This window comes from Macrotis lagotis, chromosome 6 (genome assembly GCF_037893015.1).
Source record: "Macrotis lagotis isolate mMagLag1 chromosome 6, bilby.v1.9.chrom.fasta, whole genome shotgun sequence".
NCBI lineage: Eukaryota > Metazoa > Chordata > Mammalia > Peramelemorphia > Peramelidae > Macrotis > Macrotis lagotis.
Window position 1 is genome coordinate 187,325,117 of NC_133663.1, and position 17,232 is coordinate 187,342,348.

The 17,232-nt window shown below is 36.1% G+C and overlaps 1 protein-coding gene across 4 annotated transcripts in view; it reads left to right on the forward strand.

Annotated features, from left to right (window-relative positions):
- Positions 1-17,232, forward strand: part of LOC141491945 (uncharacterized) — a 43,582-nt gene that overhangs the window by 5,488 nt on the left and 20,862 nt on the right. For all 4 annotated transcript variants that reach the window (XM_074192661.1, XM_074192662.1, XM_074192659.1 and 1 more), the window contains exon 2: positions 15,063-15,282. In XM_074192661.1, coding sequence (XP_074048762.1) covers positions 15,124-15,282 — 159 coding nt within the window. In that variant the 5' untranslated portion in view covers positions 15,063-15,123. The remainder of the gene's footprint in view (positions 1-15,062; positions 15,283-17,232) is intronic.

Genomic DNA, 17,232 nt, shown 5'->3' on the forward strand with positions numbered 1-17,232 from the left:
GGAAAGAGCAACACCAAATAAAAACCCTGAAAATGAATGTCAGAAATGATAGGGACCAGCTTGGGTTTGAAGATACTTGATACTTCCCCCTCGCTCCATAGCTATGAAACACTCTGTAAAGTTAGATTTTTTTCCACATGTTAATTTTGCTGGAATTTTTCTTCTCTCTTTATCTTGTTCTTTGCTATTACAGCAAAGATGGCTCTTTTGAAGGAGTTTGAGAAAGATACAAGTGGAAATGTAGGTGATATAAAGACAAATGATATAGGAATGAAAAACAATATAGCAATAAAAATATTTTTAAAAAGATAAAAGATAAAAATAGAATCTATTAAAAATAAACCCCACAGAATCAAGAAAATTAAAGGAGAACACATCTAGGTACTTTTCCTTTAGGAGTAATAGAGAGTTAAGAAGAAGCTAAAACACTATACAACCAATTTCACTGAGGGGCAAAGGTTTATATTCCTGTTTCTCAAGAAAGTTTTCTAAAAGGAGATGGGGAAGAAATAATACTGGAAAAAATAATAATCAGAACAATGGGTTCTTATGAATCCAACATTTTACAGATAAGGAAATTAAACCCTATGGTATACTTTTGGTAAAGTAGACCCAATGCCAAAGACAGACATAAGTTCAGCCTGAGCTTAATGTGCATCTAAATAACAGGAGAAAAATTATCCAAGATAGAATTTGAAGAAAGACTTAAGAGACCCAAGATAAATTTCAGCTTCTTTGAACTCTGTCTAGGGTGGCTAGGTGGCGCAGCGGATAGAGCACCAGCCCTGGAGTCAGGAGTACCTGAGTTCAAATATGGCCTCAGACTCTTAATATACCTAGCTGTGTGGCCTTGGGCAAGTCACTTAACTCCATTTGCCTTACAAAAACCTAAAAAACAAAAAAGTCTGTCCACAGGTAGTCCTAAGAGAATAATAGCATTCCTCCTTTTCTAGTGGGTCAATCTGAGAGGCTAAGTAAACTGTTTAGGATCTTCCCCAGTATCACAAAACCAAAATCACCTTTTTTTTAAAGTATGCAAATGCTATGGAATAATGTATGATTTCAGGAATGACAAAAGTTTCCACTAATTTAAAAAATTCTCCTCCTCCTCTTCAAAAAAAATTAGTTTCTAAATGCTATATGAATTTCAACAGTTATTTATTTCCCTTAAAATTCTAGATCTGTTAAAAATTCATGTATGCTTGGAAGTGGATAATATTTTAAACTGTCAATGGCTTAGTTCAATATGAATGAGTTTCACATTTCTTTCATAATGAATGAGTTTTAGATCCCTTTTTTTTTTAGATTTTATTTAAGGCAATTTGGTTAAGTGACTTGCCCAAGGTCATATAGCTAGGTAATAAGTGTCTGAGGTCAAATTTGAACTCAGGTCCTGCTGACTCCAGGGACAGTGTTCTATCCGCTGCGCCACCTAGCTACCCTGAAACCTTCTCTTAAAATCATATTTTGATGCAGGCAAGGGTAAAGTTAAGAGGTCACTCAATATCTTAGGAAAAAAGAAGAGCATCATAGAAAAGGAAAAAGGACACAGAATGGAAGATCAAGAGTACTGATAACCAAATTTACCTATGTATCACCTATGGTTCCCTTTCATTTGTGACACCTTAAAAAACTACATCAACATCAAGGAATTTTGTAGTTAGCATATACTCAAAAGTCACAAGTTACAAACTCTCATTGAAATTTTACTAGATATTAGTTTTCTTTAAATCTAATAAAAGATAGAAAAGAAAATGCAAATGAAAAGATGTTTTCCACATGCTTAAAGGGAGGGAGTGCAATGAATTAGTTACCACATAACCAAAGTAGAAAGCATACAACTAGAAAATGCTTTTCATTCAGCAAACATTTTCAAAGCATCTCATATGTGCAAGACACTGTGCTAAACCCTGAAAATTAAAATACAAAAGTGCAAACATCTTTGCCTTCATGAAATTTAGAGTCTTCTGGGAAATACATGTATACAGATAAATACAAAATATAGATTAACTGCTGAAAGAGCATAAAAGGCTTTGTCCAAGGGATGATACCTGAAATGAAGCTTTGAAGGGAGATACTTAGGGATTACAAGAGCTACAGCTGAGAAGTGAGACACATTGCAAAGAGAAACAATGGAAGAAGCAAGTGGGCTATTTGAGCAGAAAAATAGCTTATGAGCAGAAGTACTGTAAAATAAGCCTGAAAAGGTAAACCAGAGATTATGAAAACTTTAAATGGCAAGTACAGGAATTTAGTTTCCTAGAGGCAATAAGGAGCCACTGAATTTTCTTGAATAAGGGAGTGAAAGAATTATGCTTTAAGAATATCAATTTGGCAGCTATGTAGAGGATGGACTGTTGCAAGAGTCCAGGTAATAAATAAAGGGCTGAACTAGGTTAATAATGACCATGTGAGTGGAAAGAAGGAAACATATTCAAGAAATGTTGTGGAGATAAGATATTGGGAAGAGTTGAGAATGTCTTGAGGTTTTGAACCAGAATGACTGAATGGATAGAACCTCAATAGAAACAGAAAAATTAGAAAGAGAAATAGGGTTTAGAGTGAAAGATAAGTAGTTCTATTTTAGACATATTTAATGATCAATGAGTATACATGTAGGGAACACCAGGGAACATGTCTGAAAGGGAGTGGCCAGGCTATGTGACATTGTAGAGCAACTCTTGTCCTCTGGTGGCATCATATGCTTTCTGATGTTTTCTGCTGAATATCACATCTCTACTCACCATAAAGGGCGAGATATTTTTCCTGATCTCACAGGTATCAAGTTAGTCTTCTGCCATCACCTGTTGCTTTTTAGCTATTAGGCTATTTGACATTCTTTGACCATAAGGTATGGTGGCTAGTAAGGTTTTCAATTTCTTTTAGCTGATAGCTGAACCACCAGACCTAGCTAGGGAATTAAGGAAAATCCATCAAAATGTCTCAGGGTTTTACTAATTTTTTTCTGGTGCTTATTCAAGATTCTAATACCAAACTATTTGACAAGGAATAAGAAAATTATGTGTTTTATCTACCATATACATGAGTGGAACCCATGATCCCAAATCCATTTGTAGAACTCTTTGGCTCCAAACTTCATAGGAACTATATGGAGATTGGGAGACTGAAGCAAATTTCATTTTCAAGATCCTCACTGATTGACATACAGTAGAGTTACATGAAAGAGGCAGGTTCTGCATTCCTACTTTTATTCTGCTTATCTACTATCTATAACCACCACTCCACACTCCTCCTCCTCCTCAATTTTTGCTCTTATCTTTTGACCAACACAAAATTTCTTTTGTACCAATACAAAATTTCTTTGGCTCCTTATATTTGAGCCTTCATTTTGCTCAAGTCTTTAGACAATTAGCTTTAACTGTCTTTCCATGAATTAGGTATAACCGTAGTCAGTCATTTGTACCCAAGTTCTTAGGACTAGAAAGAAAGATAGCTTAGTCCCTGTTCTCTGGGAGCTCTATCTTAACTTGGCTAGGATGATGATGTTTGTCCTTCATTCTCTAAGAAACCATGACATCATGTCATGATGAAAACATGAATTGGAGTGAGGGGGTGCTGTGCTAAGTCACCAACCTCACTTTCTCCTCCGTAGCCATCTGGATCCAGTGGCCAGATATGGATCAGGACGAATGGAGATGGTCCTGGAAATGAGGCAGAGTTAAGTGACTTGTCCAAGGCCACACAGTAAGTGTCAAATGTCTGAGAATGGATTCAAACTCCCGTCATCCTGACTCCAAAGGCAGTGCACTATCTACTCTGCCACCTAGTTGCTCTCAAGGGTAGGAAAACATGAAAATAGCTATAAATGTATTATATTTAATGGAATGGAAGGTAATCTCAGTGGGAAGGGCATGGGAATGAGGGTGAAAGTACCAGCATAGGCCTTCTGTAGAAGATGGAATTTGATATGGGTCATAAAGGAAGCTAGGAGGCAGAGGATGGGGAATATTCCAGGTGTGATGGACAGCCACTATGAATGCAGAGTTGGGATTTAATATCAAGTTTAAGGGACAGCAAATGGACTAGTATAGACCTAGAAAGGAAGGAAAAGACCAGGTTGTGAAAGGCCAAACAAAGGATTTTATATTTGATCACAGAGATAAGTGGGAGCAACTGGGACTGAGTGAGAGGGAAAAGGGTTGGGTTTGGCATGGGCAGAACTGTACTTTAGGAAAATCACTTTGCCATCTTTAGCACAGAATGATTAGGAATGGAGGGAGGCTTGAGGCAAAGAGACGAATTAGGAGACTATTATAATAAAACAAGAAATGAGGGTTGAGTGGTGCTGAATGATTGGAGAAAAAGATGTGAGAGATGCTATGAAGGTAAAAATGGTACAAATAGAACATTATTGGTTCATGTAGAAGATATAAAAACTGATATTTATATGAAGTGACTTGTCTTCTTGTAGTTCAAATTACTAAAGGCATAAGATACTCTCTTCCAATTATTTTTATTGACCTTGTAAATCAGAAGAACAAACTTTATATTATTTGAGATGTGTTGGGTGTAAGAGTTGTTTTTTGTTTGTTTTTTTTAAGGTAAGGATATGTTACCAAAATAATGACAAACTGCTTTCATGAGGGTTTTTTGGGGGGGGGGCGGCAAGGGGAGATGGAAAATGGTTTGTTTTTGTTAAAATCAGATACACATTAAAATAGCCACAAACACTGCTAGAATTGAGATGTCTGGGGTCCCAGTACCCTCCCTCTGTAACTGAAATTACCTACTAGACTTCTCCAGTATTGCTCCTCCCATTGTTCTTAATTGCTGGGCCCTGGTGTTAAGGAACACACACATCCTGTTTGGATAGTGACTTCACTGAAATGTCCATTAGTTCAGATGTTATTGAAAGCCTTCAGAATGTGCATTAGCCTCAGCCCATTTCCTTTGTAGGGTAAGACCTCCATAAAAAATAAGGTGTCCTATTCTAGGAGTTTTCAATATTTCACAAGTACATGCCTTTCCTCCTGCAAGCTTTGCTTGAACCTTATCTTTTCCAGGCCTGCAGCAGCTGTCAGATCTCTTCCAGCCAATGACTTAACATGCCACAGTCCCCCTTCCAGACAGCCCTCTCTTTCTAGAGCCCAACAGAGTAAAACTCCACTATGCTTGGAATAGATATGTTAGGACATTATTCAAGGGCAACTGCATGGGGCAAGTGACCAACAGCAAAAAATAGTCTGTTTTAAAATAGCATAAAGACTATTATTTGGCTAAAAAAGCTCTTGCTTTCATAGTAAAATAAAAACGAGGGAGAGGGTGGGAAGCAAGAACAGATTCCATGCTTTGGCAAGCAGAAAGGCTGCAGCACCTATTTCAGAAAAGAAAATGTGTGGATCTCCTTGGGGGCAGACAAACCTTTCTGCTGTAAACAGAATCGCTTGGGGTAGAGGACTTGCAAGGATTGGTGAGGGTTCATTTATTAATGAAGAAATCACAAGGCTCTCTTAACTCAGAAAAGATAGACATTTAAAGCAGACATTTTAACCCACAAGTTCCTGTAAAAAGTTACAATTCATAGAATACTTTAGGGAGGCAGCAAGGTAAAGAAAGTGAATTTAAAGAAGATAATAAAGTTAAGAAACAGCTGGACTGGTGAGAACATAAAAGACAAGAAGGGGGGTAGGGCAACAGACTCAAGATGGGTTGCTGGACTGGGATCAATATGGATCTAGCAGCTTAGAAGATGGAAACACAGGCTTTCTAAGAAACTCTTGTAGGAGGGAATCATGTGGACTTAGAGGTAGAAATGGAAGGAGTTAGGGGTGGGTGGTTCCAGGGAAGGATGCTTGATGCATGAAATAAGGTGGTGGCTCTGTCCATGTGTGTGTAGAGGAGTTAAATATTTTAGATTAACCATAAATTCTTAAAATTTAAGATGAAGAATTTATAACACCTTAGCTATGGATGTCAGTTTGACTGGTAGTTAGGATTTTTGTTAACAAAAGGTTGCCTAGGGCATCTAGGTTGCACAGTGGATAGAGCACCAGCCCTGGAGTCAGGAGTACCTGACTTCAAATCTGGCCTCAGGCACTTAATAATTACCTAACTGTGTGGCCTTGGGAAACCCCATTGCTTTGCAAAAACCTAAAAAAAAAAATCAAGTAAAACTATCATGATATCCCAGAAACAGAGGATAAAATAGTCAGAAGATCCAGCAATCACCTCCTGAAGGGGATCCCAAAATGAAAATGACAAGAAATATTGCAGTCAAATTCCTGACCAAAAAAAAAAAAACAACAAAAAAAAGGTAGCCTCAAGGAATTTACAATATATATAACTAGAAGGGCCTGGTGAAATAACTTGAAGATAGTATTACATAACAGACTAGTCTGGAGTCAGCATAGGGAAGGTTTAAAGTTTCAAAAGATTAATTATCTTATTTACAGAGATTTGTTTATAAAGAAAAAGAAAAGAATTTGTCTGAATTAGTTTTTGTTGCTGATAGAGCAACTGTGCTTCACTCCTCTGTCAGCTTCCTTTCAATTGACTGACTTCATTCCAAAGCCTTTTCATTTTTTCTGCCCAGCATGGTAAGAATTCTTGACAACAGTAATTGTGAAATTCTGAATTTGAATAGATCAGGAGCTCTGAACTTTTCTATTGACCTAAACTTTGATGAAAGAGAAAACCTAAAAGGACTGGAGCATGGGGTAAAGGGGAAAAGCATTGGACAGGAAATCAGAAGAGTCTGGGGTTCAAATCCCTTATGTTACAATTACTATCTCTTAAAACCATAGACAAATTATTCCATTGTTCTAGACTTCTCACTTTTTTCACTGCAAAAATAAGGGAGTGAACTGGATGATCTCAAAGACACCTCCAATTTTAAATCCTAAGAACTATAAGGATGTATGTTTTCATTCTATTTCCATAAAGTTCATTGAGCTTTCCTTGTGCTTCCACTAAAAGATTGTATACCTCTTTTAGACTATATTATATCTTTAATACACAGCATTTCTTTGCATTTTTATGAAATCTCACAGCTCTTGGTAGCCTTTCATCATACTTATAATCACAGACATCAAACTCCCATTATATTTGATGTTTCATTCTTCCTACTAAACATAAGCCCCTATTCAGTTTGAAATCTTCCCAACACGGTACGTATGTTGTTGTTCATACATTCAGTTCTATCTGACCCTTCATGACCCCATGGACCATAGCATACTAGATCCTTCCCTACCTCCACTATCTCCCAATATTTGTCCAAACTCATATTTGTTGCTTCTCTGACATTATTTGTCCTCTGCTATCCCCTTCTCCTTTTGCCTTCAATCTTTCCCAATATTAGAATCTTGGATCTGGACAACTAGAGATGGCCTTGGTTGCAATGAGGCCAAGAATGGCTACTTTTGCTCAGTAAAAAAAAAAAATTTAACTGGGAGGGCAACATCTTCAGGGTTTCTCAGTGATTAAAGCAGATAAGAAAGGAAACAAGTAGTAGCCTCTTTTTCTTAGTACAAAAAAAAAAATCCAGGAAAGAAGCCCTTAGGGTTTCTGGCCAAAACAGAAACAATTGATTTTTACATTCAGTCATGGTCCAAATGATGAGCAAGTGGGCCTAACTTGGGGTTCTGCAGTCTTCAGAAGCTAACACAAGACTGATGGGAGATCTCTGCTTCATCATGAGAGGGGTGTCAAGCAAGTGACAAAAGATGAAGACTTTCCTCTTTTGGGACAAAGTCATGACCCCTACAAGTTCTAGCAAGTATTAGGAGACCCAAGCAAAGAGCAAATACTGAAACACTTTTTTCTTGTCAAAATGCAATGAATAACAGATTTGACAAGTATTGGGAAATGAGGTCTTGCAAATTTTTTTCCTTGCCTTATAATTTTGGTTGCATTGGTTTTATTTGTATGAAAACTTTAATTTTATTTAATCAAAACTACCCATTTTATATGCTCTCCATATTTTCTTTGTTTTAAATTCTTCCCTTATCCATAAATCTGACAGATAAACTTTCCGTGCTGTCTTATGCTACCCCCTTTATGTATGAAAAATGTGCCCATTTTGTTTGTTTTGTTTAGGTTTTTGCAAGGCAAATGGGGTTAAGTGGCTTGCCCAAGACCTCACAACCAGGTAATTATTAAGTGTCTGATACGGAATTTGAACCCAGGTACACCTGACTCCAGGGTCGGTGCCTTATCCACTGCGCCACCTAGCCACCCCAGAAAAACGTACCCATTTTGACCTTATCAGTGTGAGATGTTGGTCTATACCTAGTTTTTTTTGGCCAGACTGTGTTTCAGTCTTTCCAGCAGTTTTTGTCAAGTAATGAGTTTTTCGCATCAAAAGCTTGAATCTTTGGATTTTTCCATATACTAGTTTCCTCTGATGTTTGTCCTTCATTCTCAAAGAAGACCATGACATCTGGGAGTTGATGCTATGACAAGCACTTGAATTGGATTTGAATGAGGGAGGGTTGTGTAAAATCACTAGCCTCACTTTCTCTTCCAGAGTCATCTGGATCCAGTGGCCAGATATGGGTCAGAATAATTGGAGATGGCTCTGGATATGAGGCAGTCAGGGTTAAGTAACTTGCCCAAGGTCACCCAGCTAGTGTCAAGTGTCTGAGGCTGGATTCTAACTCCATCCTCTTGACTCCCAGGTGCTCTATCCACTGTGCTAGGTAGATTACTATAATTATTTACTATAATGTAATTAATGTAATTAATGTAATTTTTAATCTACTCTATGGCTCTACCACACTATTTCTTACTCAGTATCAGATTATTTTGATAATCATCTCTTTATAGTACAGTTTGAGATCTGATAAGCTGGACTAACTTTTTTTGCATTGTTTCATTGATTCCCTTAGTATCCTTGAGCTTTTGTTCTTACAGATGCGTTTTATTCTTTTTTTCTATCTCTATGGAATATTTTTTTGATAGTTAAATTGGTATGGCACTGAATAAGTAGATTAATTTAGCTAGAATTGTCATTTTTATTGACTTGGCCAGACATTTTTCCTTTTTAGATCTTTGATTTATGATTGTGTTTATGAGTTTTTCTTGGCAGGTAGACTTATATTGTCTGCAGTTATTTTAATTAGAAATTTTTCTTTTTATTTCTTGCTCTGGGTTTTGTTAATATATAAGAATGCTGATGATTTATGTGGGTTCATTTTGTATCTTGCAACTTTGCTAAAGTTGTTAAAATTTCAGGTAGTTTTTCAGTTGATTCTCTAGAATTTTCTAAGTATATTATATCATTTGCAAAGGAATAGTTTTGTTTCCTCATTGTCTAATTTAATTTATTTTTCTTCTCTAATTGCTATAGCTAACATTTCTAGGACAATATTAAGTTAATAGAGATGTTAATGGACATGATTGTACTGGGAAGGTTTCTATCCCCATTACAGATAACAATGCTGATGCTTTTAGTTAAATATTACTTAAAATTTTAGGGTAAGCTTCATTTATTCCAATGCTCACTAATCTTTTTAATAGGAAGAGTATTGTACTATACTATGTCAAAGGCTTTTTCAGCATTTCAGCATATCTATTGAGATAATCATATGATTTCTGTTACTTTTTTAAATTGATCTGGTCAATTATTTATGCTAATAGTTTTTTTAAATATTGAACCAGTCCTGCATTCCTGGTCATAGTCCTTATAACATATTGCTAGAATCTTTTAGCTACATCAATATTCATTAGAGAATTGGCCTATAATTTTCTTTCTTTACACTCTTCCTGGTTTAGGTATATCCACATCATAATTGTGTCTTAAAAGGAATTTACCTATTTTCCCAAATAGTTTATTGGGATTAATTGTTCTTTAAATGTTTGGTAGAAATTGCTTGTGAATCAGAAAAACCATCCTTTGATTTCATGGCCGCAATCACTATAAAATCTGATGCTTTTTCCATTTCTTCTCCCTCTATTGGTCAGGATCTTTTTTTTTTTTAATGTTAAGCTTCAAGCCAACTTTTACATTCTTCTCTTTCATCTTCATCAAGAGGCTTTTTAATATTGAGATTATTTCTCCCAGCTTTTGATTAATTCCAGCTTTTGATTTCTCCAGCCTGTATTTCACATGATAGACATGTAAATTAAATAAATACAGGGACAATATACAGCCTTGTTATACTCCTTTCCCAATTTTTAACCAATCAGTTAGACCATATTCACTTCTCGATCCACATACTGGTTGCACAGGAGAGAAGATGGATGATAATCTGGTACCCCCATGTTTTTTTTTTGTTTGTTTTTTAGGTTTTTGCAAGGCAGATGGGGTTAAGTGGCTTGCCTGAGGCCACACACCTAGGTAATTATTAAGTGTCTGAGACCAGATTTGAACCCAGGTACTTCTGACTCCAAGGTCCGTGCTTTATCCACTACTCCACCTAGCCGCCCCTACCCCCATATCTTTAAGGATTTGACACATATTGTTGTGATACACACGATCAAAGGTGTTAATATATCAGTGAAACAGAAGATTTTTTTTTTCTGGAACTCCTTTGTTTTTTCTATAATCTAGAAAATATTAGCAATTTGCCTCTAGTTCTTTGAAATCCAGCCTGCTCTTTTGTTTTTCATTCAGTCATTTTCAGTTCTTATATTACTGAAGCCTATCTTACATAATCTTAAACATAACTTTGCTGGCATGCAAAATTAATGGAACTATTGAGTAATTTGAATTTGAATTCTTTGGCATTGCCCTTCTTTAGGATTGGGACATAAACTTCCATCCCAGTGACCACTATTTTCGTAATTTGTTAGCACATTGAATGAAAATACTTATGCAACATCATTTTTTAGGATTTTAAATAGCTCAGCTGGAATTTTGTCACCTCCACTAGCCTTGTTAGCAATTTCTTTTTCCAGGATGTATGACTCTAAAATTAGTAGCCACACTGTCATAGTTAATGATGATGATGTTAAGATCTTTACTTGCAACCTCTTCTTAATCTTCTATTTCTGTTAAATTCCTATAATTTTTATCCTTTTTAAATGCTCTTTTTTAATGAAATTTTCTCTTTATATTACTAATTTTGTTGAAGAGGTTTCTGTCTTTTCTATTTTTTTTCCCTATTTCTTTGAAATCTCATTTCAAAAAATTTTCTCTTCTATTATATGGAATTCTGCATTCATATAGTTTTTATCCTTCCCTTTCTCTTTTTTCTTTTTCTTTCTCTTTCCTTCTTTCCTTACTTATTTGTAAAGCCTCATAAGACAGCCATTTTGCTTTCTTGATTTTCTTTTTTTTTTTTGGAATTTTTTTGTTCTTTTGGAATATTGCAAATCTTTGTCCATAGTTCTCTGAGCACTCTGCCAAATCTGGTCCCTCAAATCTATTCATTACTTTCACTTCATATTCATAAGGAACATTGTTTAACTCATATGTATATAGTTAGTTTTCCCAACTTTCTTCATTTTAAATCTAAATTTTGCAATAAGTTCATGAAATGAACAAGAAGTCAGTGTCAGGTATTGTTTTAACTGATTCTGGAGAAATTATTCTGATTTCTGGTGATGTCCATGTGTAGAGTTCCCTTTGGGGTTGAAAAAGAATATTTGCTATGACTAGCATATGATGAATGTGACTCTTCAGTCTCGGTCTCTTTCTCTCTGTGTGTCTGTCTTAGTCTCTATCTCTGTCTCTCTGTCTCTGTCTCTGTCTCTGTCTCTGTCTCTCTCTCTCTCTCTCTCTCTCTCTTGTGTCTGTGTATGTGTGCGTGCGTGTGTGTGTGTGTGTGTGTGTGTGTGTGTGTGTGTGTGTGTGTGATGTGACACCTTCTGCCCTCTGCCCTCAGATGGTTATCTCATAGGGTCATATCCTTTATCACTTTAATACTGTTTGCGGGTTTATAATGCCCTGGCAGTATATCATAGCGACATTAATAAAGACAATCAAATTGAAGCAGGGTTCAATGGGGACTGTTATTAGTCAACAAATGATGTTTACTTTGCTTCCCAAAGCTGAGTAAATTTGAAATTTAATCATAGGATTTTTAAACTGGAAAGTACATGGAGTTGATCTAATCCAATTCCCATATTTTATAGATGCGGAAACTGAGACCAAGAGAAGTTAAATGGCTGGCTCAAAGTTAAATAGGTAGTAAGAAGCAAAGTCAGGACCTGGTCTCCTGACTCCTAGTCAATCACTTTTCCCACTAATATTAGAAATAAGCCTGCTTAAGGAATGAAGAATTAGATGGACACCCTATTATTGAACATATACTTTCTTATATTCTCTTTGAAGGAAAATAAAAAGCAGTCTTCAAATCATAAATTATTGTCATAGGCAATCTAAATATTGATTTTCATTAATATATACTTACAAATATAATAATACATTTAACATAAAACTTAATGATATATCAGGGAAACATAAAATTTTGGTCTAAAAAGGGTCAAATATAAGATTTATTTGTATAAAACTTGTTTTGCCAATGCACATTAGCTGAAAGATAGGTTCAGAATTGAATGCTAGTCTTTATTATTTTCATAATCCAATTATCATTTTAATTATCCAGAAAATATACATGGAAATAGTCAGTGCAATATCACACAGTAGCATTATTTTAATTACTGGTCCTTTGTGGGAGTAAAATGATTAAAATTTTGAGAAATTTTCCTTTCCATTTTTAAAACTAGGAAATGAGAGAGTGATGGGTTAGGCAAAATAATCTCTAGCATCCTTTCTAATTCAAAATGTTCTATGATTCCAGTCCTATAAGTGGGGAAAAGTTAAACTAGCAATAAAAACTTATTTTTACATCATTGGCACCCCTTTGTTGTTCTTTTTCAGTATTTATGTATATTTCCATACTGAGTATCTGAAATGGCATACAATTGGTAAAAGATTAAACAGGATGATCACCTAAATGTTTGTCTGATGCTGTTGTATATAATATTTTATGCAAGTGAGAAATCTCATATTTTCTAAATGTCCTTCAATTGGGAAAAATGGCTTAACAAACTGTGGTATATGTATATTACAGAATACTATTGTTCTATTAGAAACCAGGAGGGATGGGAATTCAGGGAAGCCTGGAAGGATTTGCATGAACTGATGCTGAGAAAGATGAGCAGAACCAGAAGAACATTATAAACCCTAATAGCAACAAGGGGGTGAGGATCAACCTTAATGAATTTGCTCATTCCATCAGTGCAACAATCAGGCACAATCTAGAGCTATCTGCGATGGAGAATACCATTTGTATCTAGAGAAAGAATTGTGCAGTTTAAACAAAGACCAAAGACTATTAACTTTAATTTGGGGGGAAAAAACCTGTTAACTTATGTAATTTTGCTATCTCTTATACTTTATTTTTCTTCCTTAAGGTTATGATTTCTCTCTCAGTACATTCAACTTAGATCAATGTATATCATGGAAACAATGTAAAGAATAACAGACTGCCTTCTGTAGGGGGTGAGGGAGGGTGGAGTGGGGGAGGGAAGTAAGAATAGGGGAAAAATTGTAAAACTCAAAATAAATAGAATCTTTAATAAACAAAAAAGAAATCACATTTTAAATTTTGCTCTTATACTGAACTCCCATTATCTTAAGTTAAGAAAATCTATTGTAATCAATCTCCAATTAATCAATAACCCCAGTGACCTGCCAGAAAATCAAACAATACCTTAGTCACATCAGTTAGAAATGCTTTACTGTGCAACTTTTAAGTATGGAGACTAGATCTCCCTAAATGATAGATGAATTTTAATTGACGTTTTTGGTTTTGCTTTTTTGTTTTTTAGGTTTTTGCAAGGCAAATGGGGTTAAGTGGCCTGACCAAGGCCACACAGCTAGGTAATCACTAAGTGACTTGAGACTGGATTTGAACCCAGGTTCTCCTGACTCCAGGGCCGGTGCTTTATCCACTGTGCCACCTTAATTGACTTTTAAAAGAGGAATAGGATCATAAAATTAGTTATCGAGGTCTGTAGAAGTCAGGAAGCCCCATCTCCTTTATTTTATAAATTAGGAAACTGAATTGGTGAAGTGATTTGCATAAAGCCACAGAGCAGACTAGGGGCAGTGTCAGGATTCCAAGTCAAGTCCCAACTCCAAATCCAGTGTTGTTTCCAATAACTCATTGCCATCCAAATGTCTTATGAGTCTGTGTGAATGACATCAGAACATTTGGCTAGTAATGATTTTCCAGAAGTAAACAATTGTACATAAGTAGTATGTCCTATAGATTATTTTTTTGATTTTTTTCTTTTTTTAATATTTATTTATTCTCTTTTTGTACAAATAATGTTTTTATACATTAATAAAATATTCTTGTTTAAGAGTAAACAGAATGCCCCCTCCCCCCACAAAATATAGACTCACTTGAGCAATAAAGGGGAGAGAAAAAAATTAAAATTAAATTATGGCCTGGCTCTAGGGCTGGGGCTCCATCCATTGTCCTATAGATTCTTAAAGATTTTCTGTTTATTTTTGTTGTTCAGTTGTTTCAATCCTGTCTGACAGAAAAGGGAAGGGAAGGGAAGGGAAGGGAAGGGAAGGGAAGGGAAGGGAAGGGAAGGGAAGGGAAAGGAAAGGAAAGGAAAAGACAGGAAAGGGGAAAAAGGAAAAAGGAAAGGAAAAGACAGGAAAGGGGAAAAGGGAAAAGGAAAGGAAAGGAAAGGAAAGGAAAGGAAAGGAAAGGAAAGGAAAGGAAAGGAAAGGAAAGGAAAGGAAAGGAAAGGAAAGGAAAGGAAAAGACAGGAAAGGGGGAAAAAGGAAAAAGGAAAGGAAAAGGGAAAGGAAGGGGAAAGGGAAGGGAAAGGGAAGGGAAAGGAAAGGGAAGGGAAGGGGAAAGGAAAGGGAAAGGGAAAGGAAAGGGAAAGGAAAGGGGAAAGGAAAGGGGAAAGGAAAGGAAAAGATGGAAGGTGAGGGGAGATAAGGGGGGAAGAATATTCTTCACATTATTCACCTGGTATGTTTACTTCCTTAGTCCCTGGGCAAATGGGAAAAGTGGTAACCAAAATGAAATTTCTGTTCAAGTTCTACTGGAACACTGAAATTCATTTCTTCTTTGTCATTCTGTATATTGTTTGAAAAACTACACCAGCTACTCTTTTTTTCCTTGTAGTTTGGATGGCATGACAACTACCATGTGATCTGCAAAAAAACTATACTCCCTAGGGCTTTGCATGAAGTTTTGTGTAAAAGTGACACCTCTTGGTATCGAGGTGCGTAAACTCACAAAACAATCCAAAATGCATCGATCCTGTCATCCTGTGTATAATTGCTGTGACAATGTATTCAACCAGAAATCATGGGAGAGAGCCTACAGAGACCACAGGAGAAAGGTAGGCATAATTCTAATCTTGTGACTGAGCATGGATGCTTGTTAGACAAAAGCAGTATTTTCAGATCCAAATGAGGATAATTCTGTCTCTATTATTTCATAAATAATAAGTATCATCATCTGACTAACTACCTGAGAGTAACCTTTAGTGCATGGTCTCATTACCCAAACTACAGACTTGGGGCTCATGGACACTTTTTGATTCACTATTCATCTCTGACTCAATCTGTTTTTCCACTGCACATTTCTGACTACCACATCATAGCTGTGTCTGAATGATGCTGACAAGGAGGGAGGGATTCCCCCAAATTACCTGTCTCAAGAGACCCCTTTTCATCATCTAATGGGTTTTGTTGTTTGAAAATGTTGTTCTGCTGTTTATACATTTATACCCAGTTGGAGTCATTAGCCATACCACCTGGGACTCCTTGGATATATATCCTTTATCATATCCTTTAATAGCATTAACTTATTTAGAGCAGGGATGCATTTTTGAGCAAATCTAGAATTCTAGATCCAAGAGGATAAAAATGGCAATAATAGGGAACATAAATTAGCTTATGTAAATGAAATAATTATGTATTGAGCAGTCCCTAGTCAATAGCAGCTAAATAAGGTGATAGTACAATTCTTTCACTGGGGAATGTGGAGACCTAATACTAACATCCATCATAATTAGACACTGACCTCTTAAAAATGGAACTTGGCTCTTTACCTACAGCACTTGAAATTTACATTTTGGTCTATGATTTTTAACTTGGAGTCCAGAAACTGTTTAAAAGTAGTAACTATATGATAATATGATTGATTTACTTTGTAATTCTATGTGATGATGTTTGCCCTTTGCTCTTGAAGAGGACTATGACATCATGGAGGTTATGCCGCGATGTGCACATGAATTGGATTTGAGCAAGGAAGTGCTGTGCTAAGTCACCAGCCTCACTTTCTCCTCCAGATGACCCTGGATGTGAGACAATCAGGGTTAAGTGATTTGCCCAAGATCACATAGCTAGTAAGAGTCAAGTGTCTGGGGCCAGATTGAATTCAGGTCCTCCTGCCTCTAAGGCTGGTGCTTTAGTTTAAAATGCATTTTAAAGCATTATTCTAAGAAGAGTTTCATAGGGTTTCACCAGACTGCCAAAGGCGGGGGGTCTCTGATACAACAAGGGTTAAGTACTTCTACTATTATATAATCTTTCATGGATACATCTGATTATAAAACTAATTGAGTGATATATTCAGGGCCTAGAAAGTCTTTTTAATTATGGATTCTTCATTCAAGAATATAGAAGGAACTTAACTGAATAATATTTGTGAAATATTATCTTCCATGGAAATTTTTTAAGCATAGTATTAGGTATTTTTTATTTTTATTATATATGTTGAACATTTAATTCATTCTTCATTAGACATAATGTGATTTTAGGACATAAATATACTGGTATGCTCCATTTATAAATCCCCTATGAAAGATTTATAGAAAAAAAGATGAAAATTGTGTGGATAAGATCATAAAAGTGTCAGAGTTTAAGGGCATTTTGAGTTAATCTAGCCCAATTCTTCACTTCATAGATAAGGAAACTGAGGTTGAAAGAGATGATATGACTTGCCCAAGGTCATGTACCATGTGAGTAGCAGGGCTATGATTGGAAACCAGGTCCTCTTACTCCACTCCTCCATCTTTCTGTCCTGTTAAAGACCAGTAGTGAATACCCATTGCCAACATTGCTGGGGTACCTTGGTGACTCTGGAGGAAAGTAAGGCCTTCCCTCCCACCATGTCATCATATTTAGGGTTCCATACATAGGTATGTTCCTAATGTCCTGTCTTTCCATTTTGTGCTCCAAATAGATTTTTCCCACAGAAAACAAAGCAATAGATGCAAGTTTCTATGGTGGTGGTGGTGGTGGTGGGAATTGGCATAAAACTTGCCTAAGGGAAGGGCTGGGTT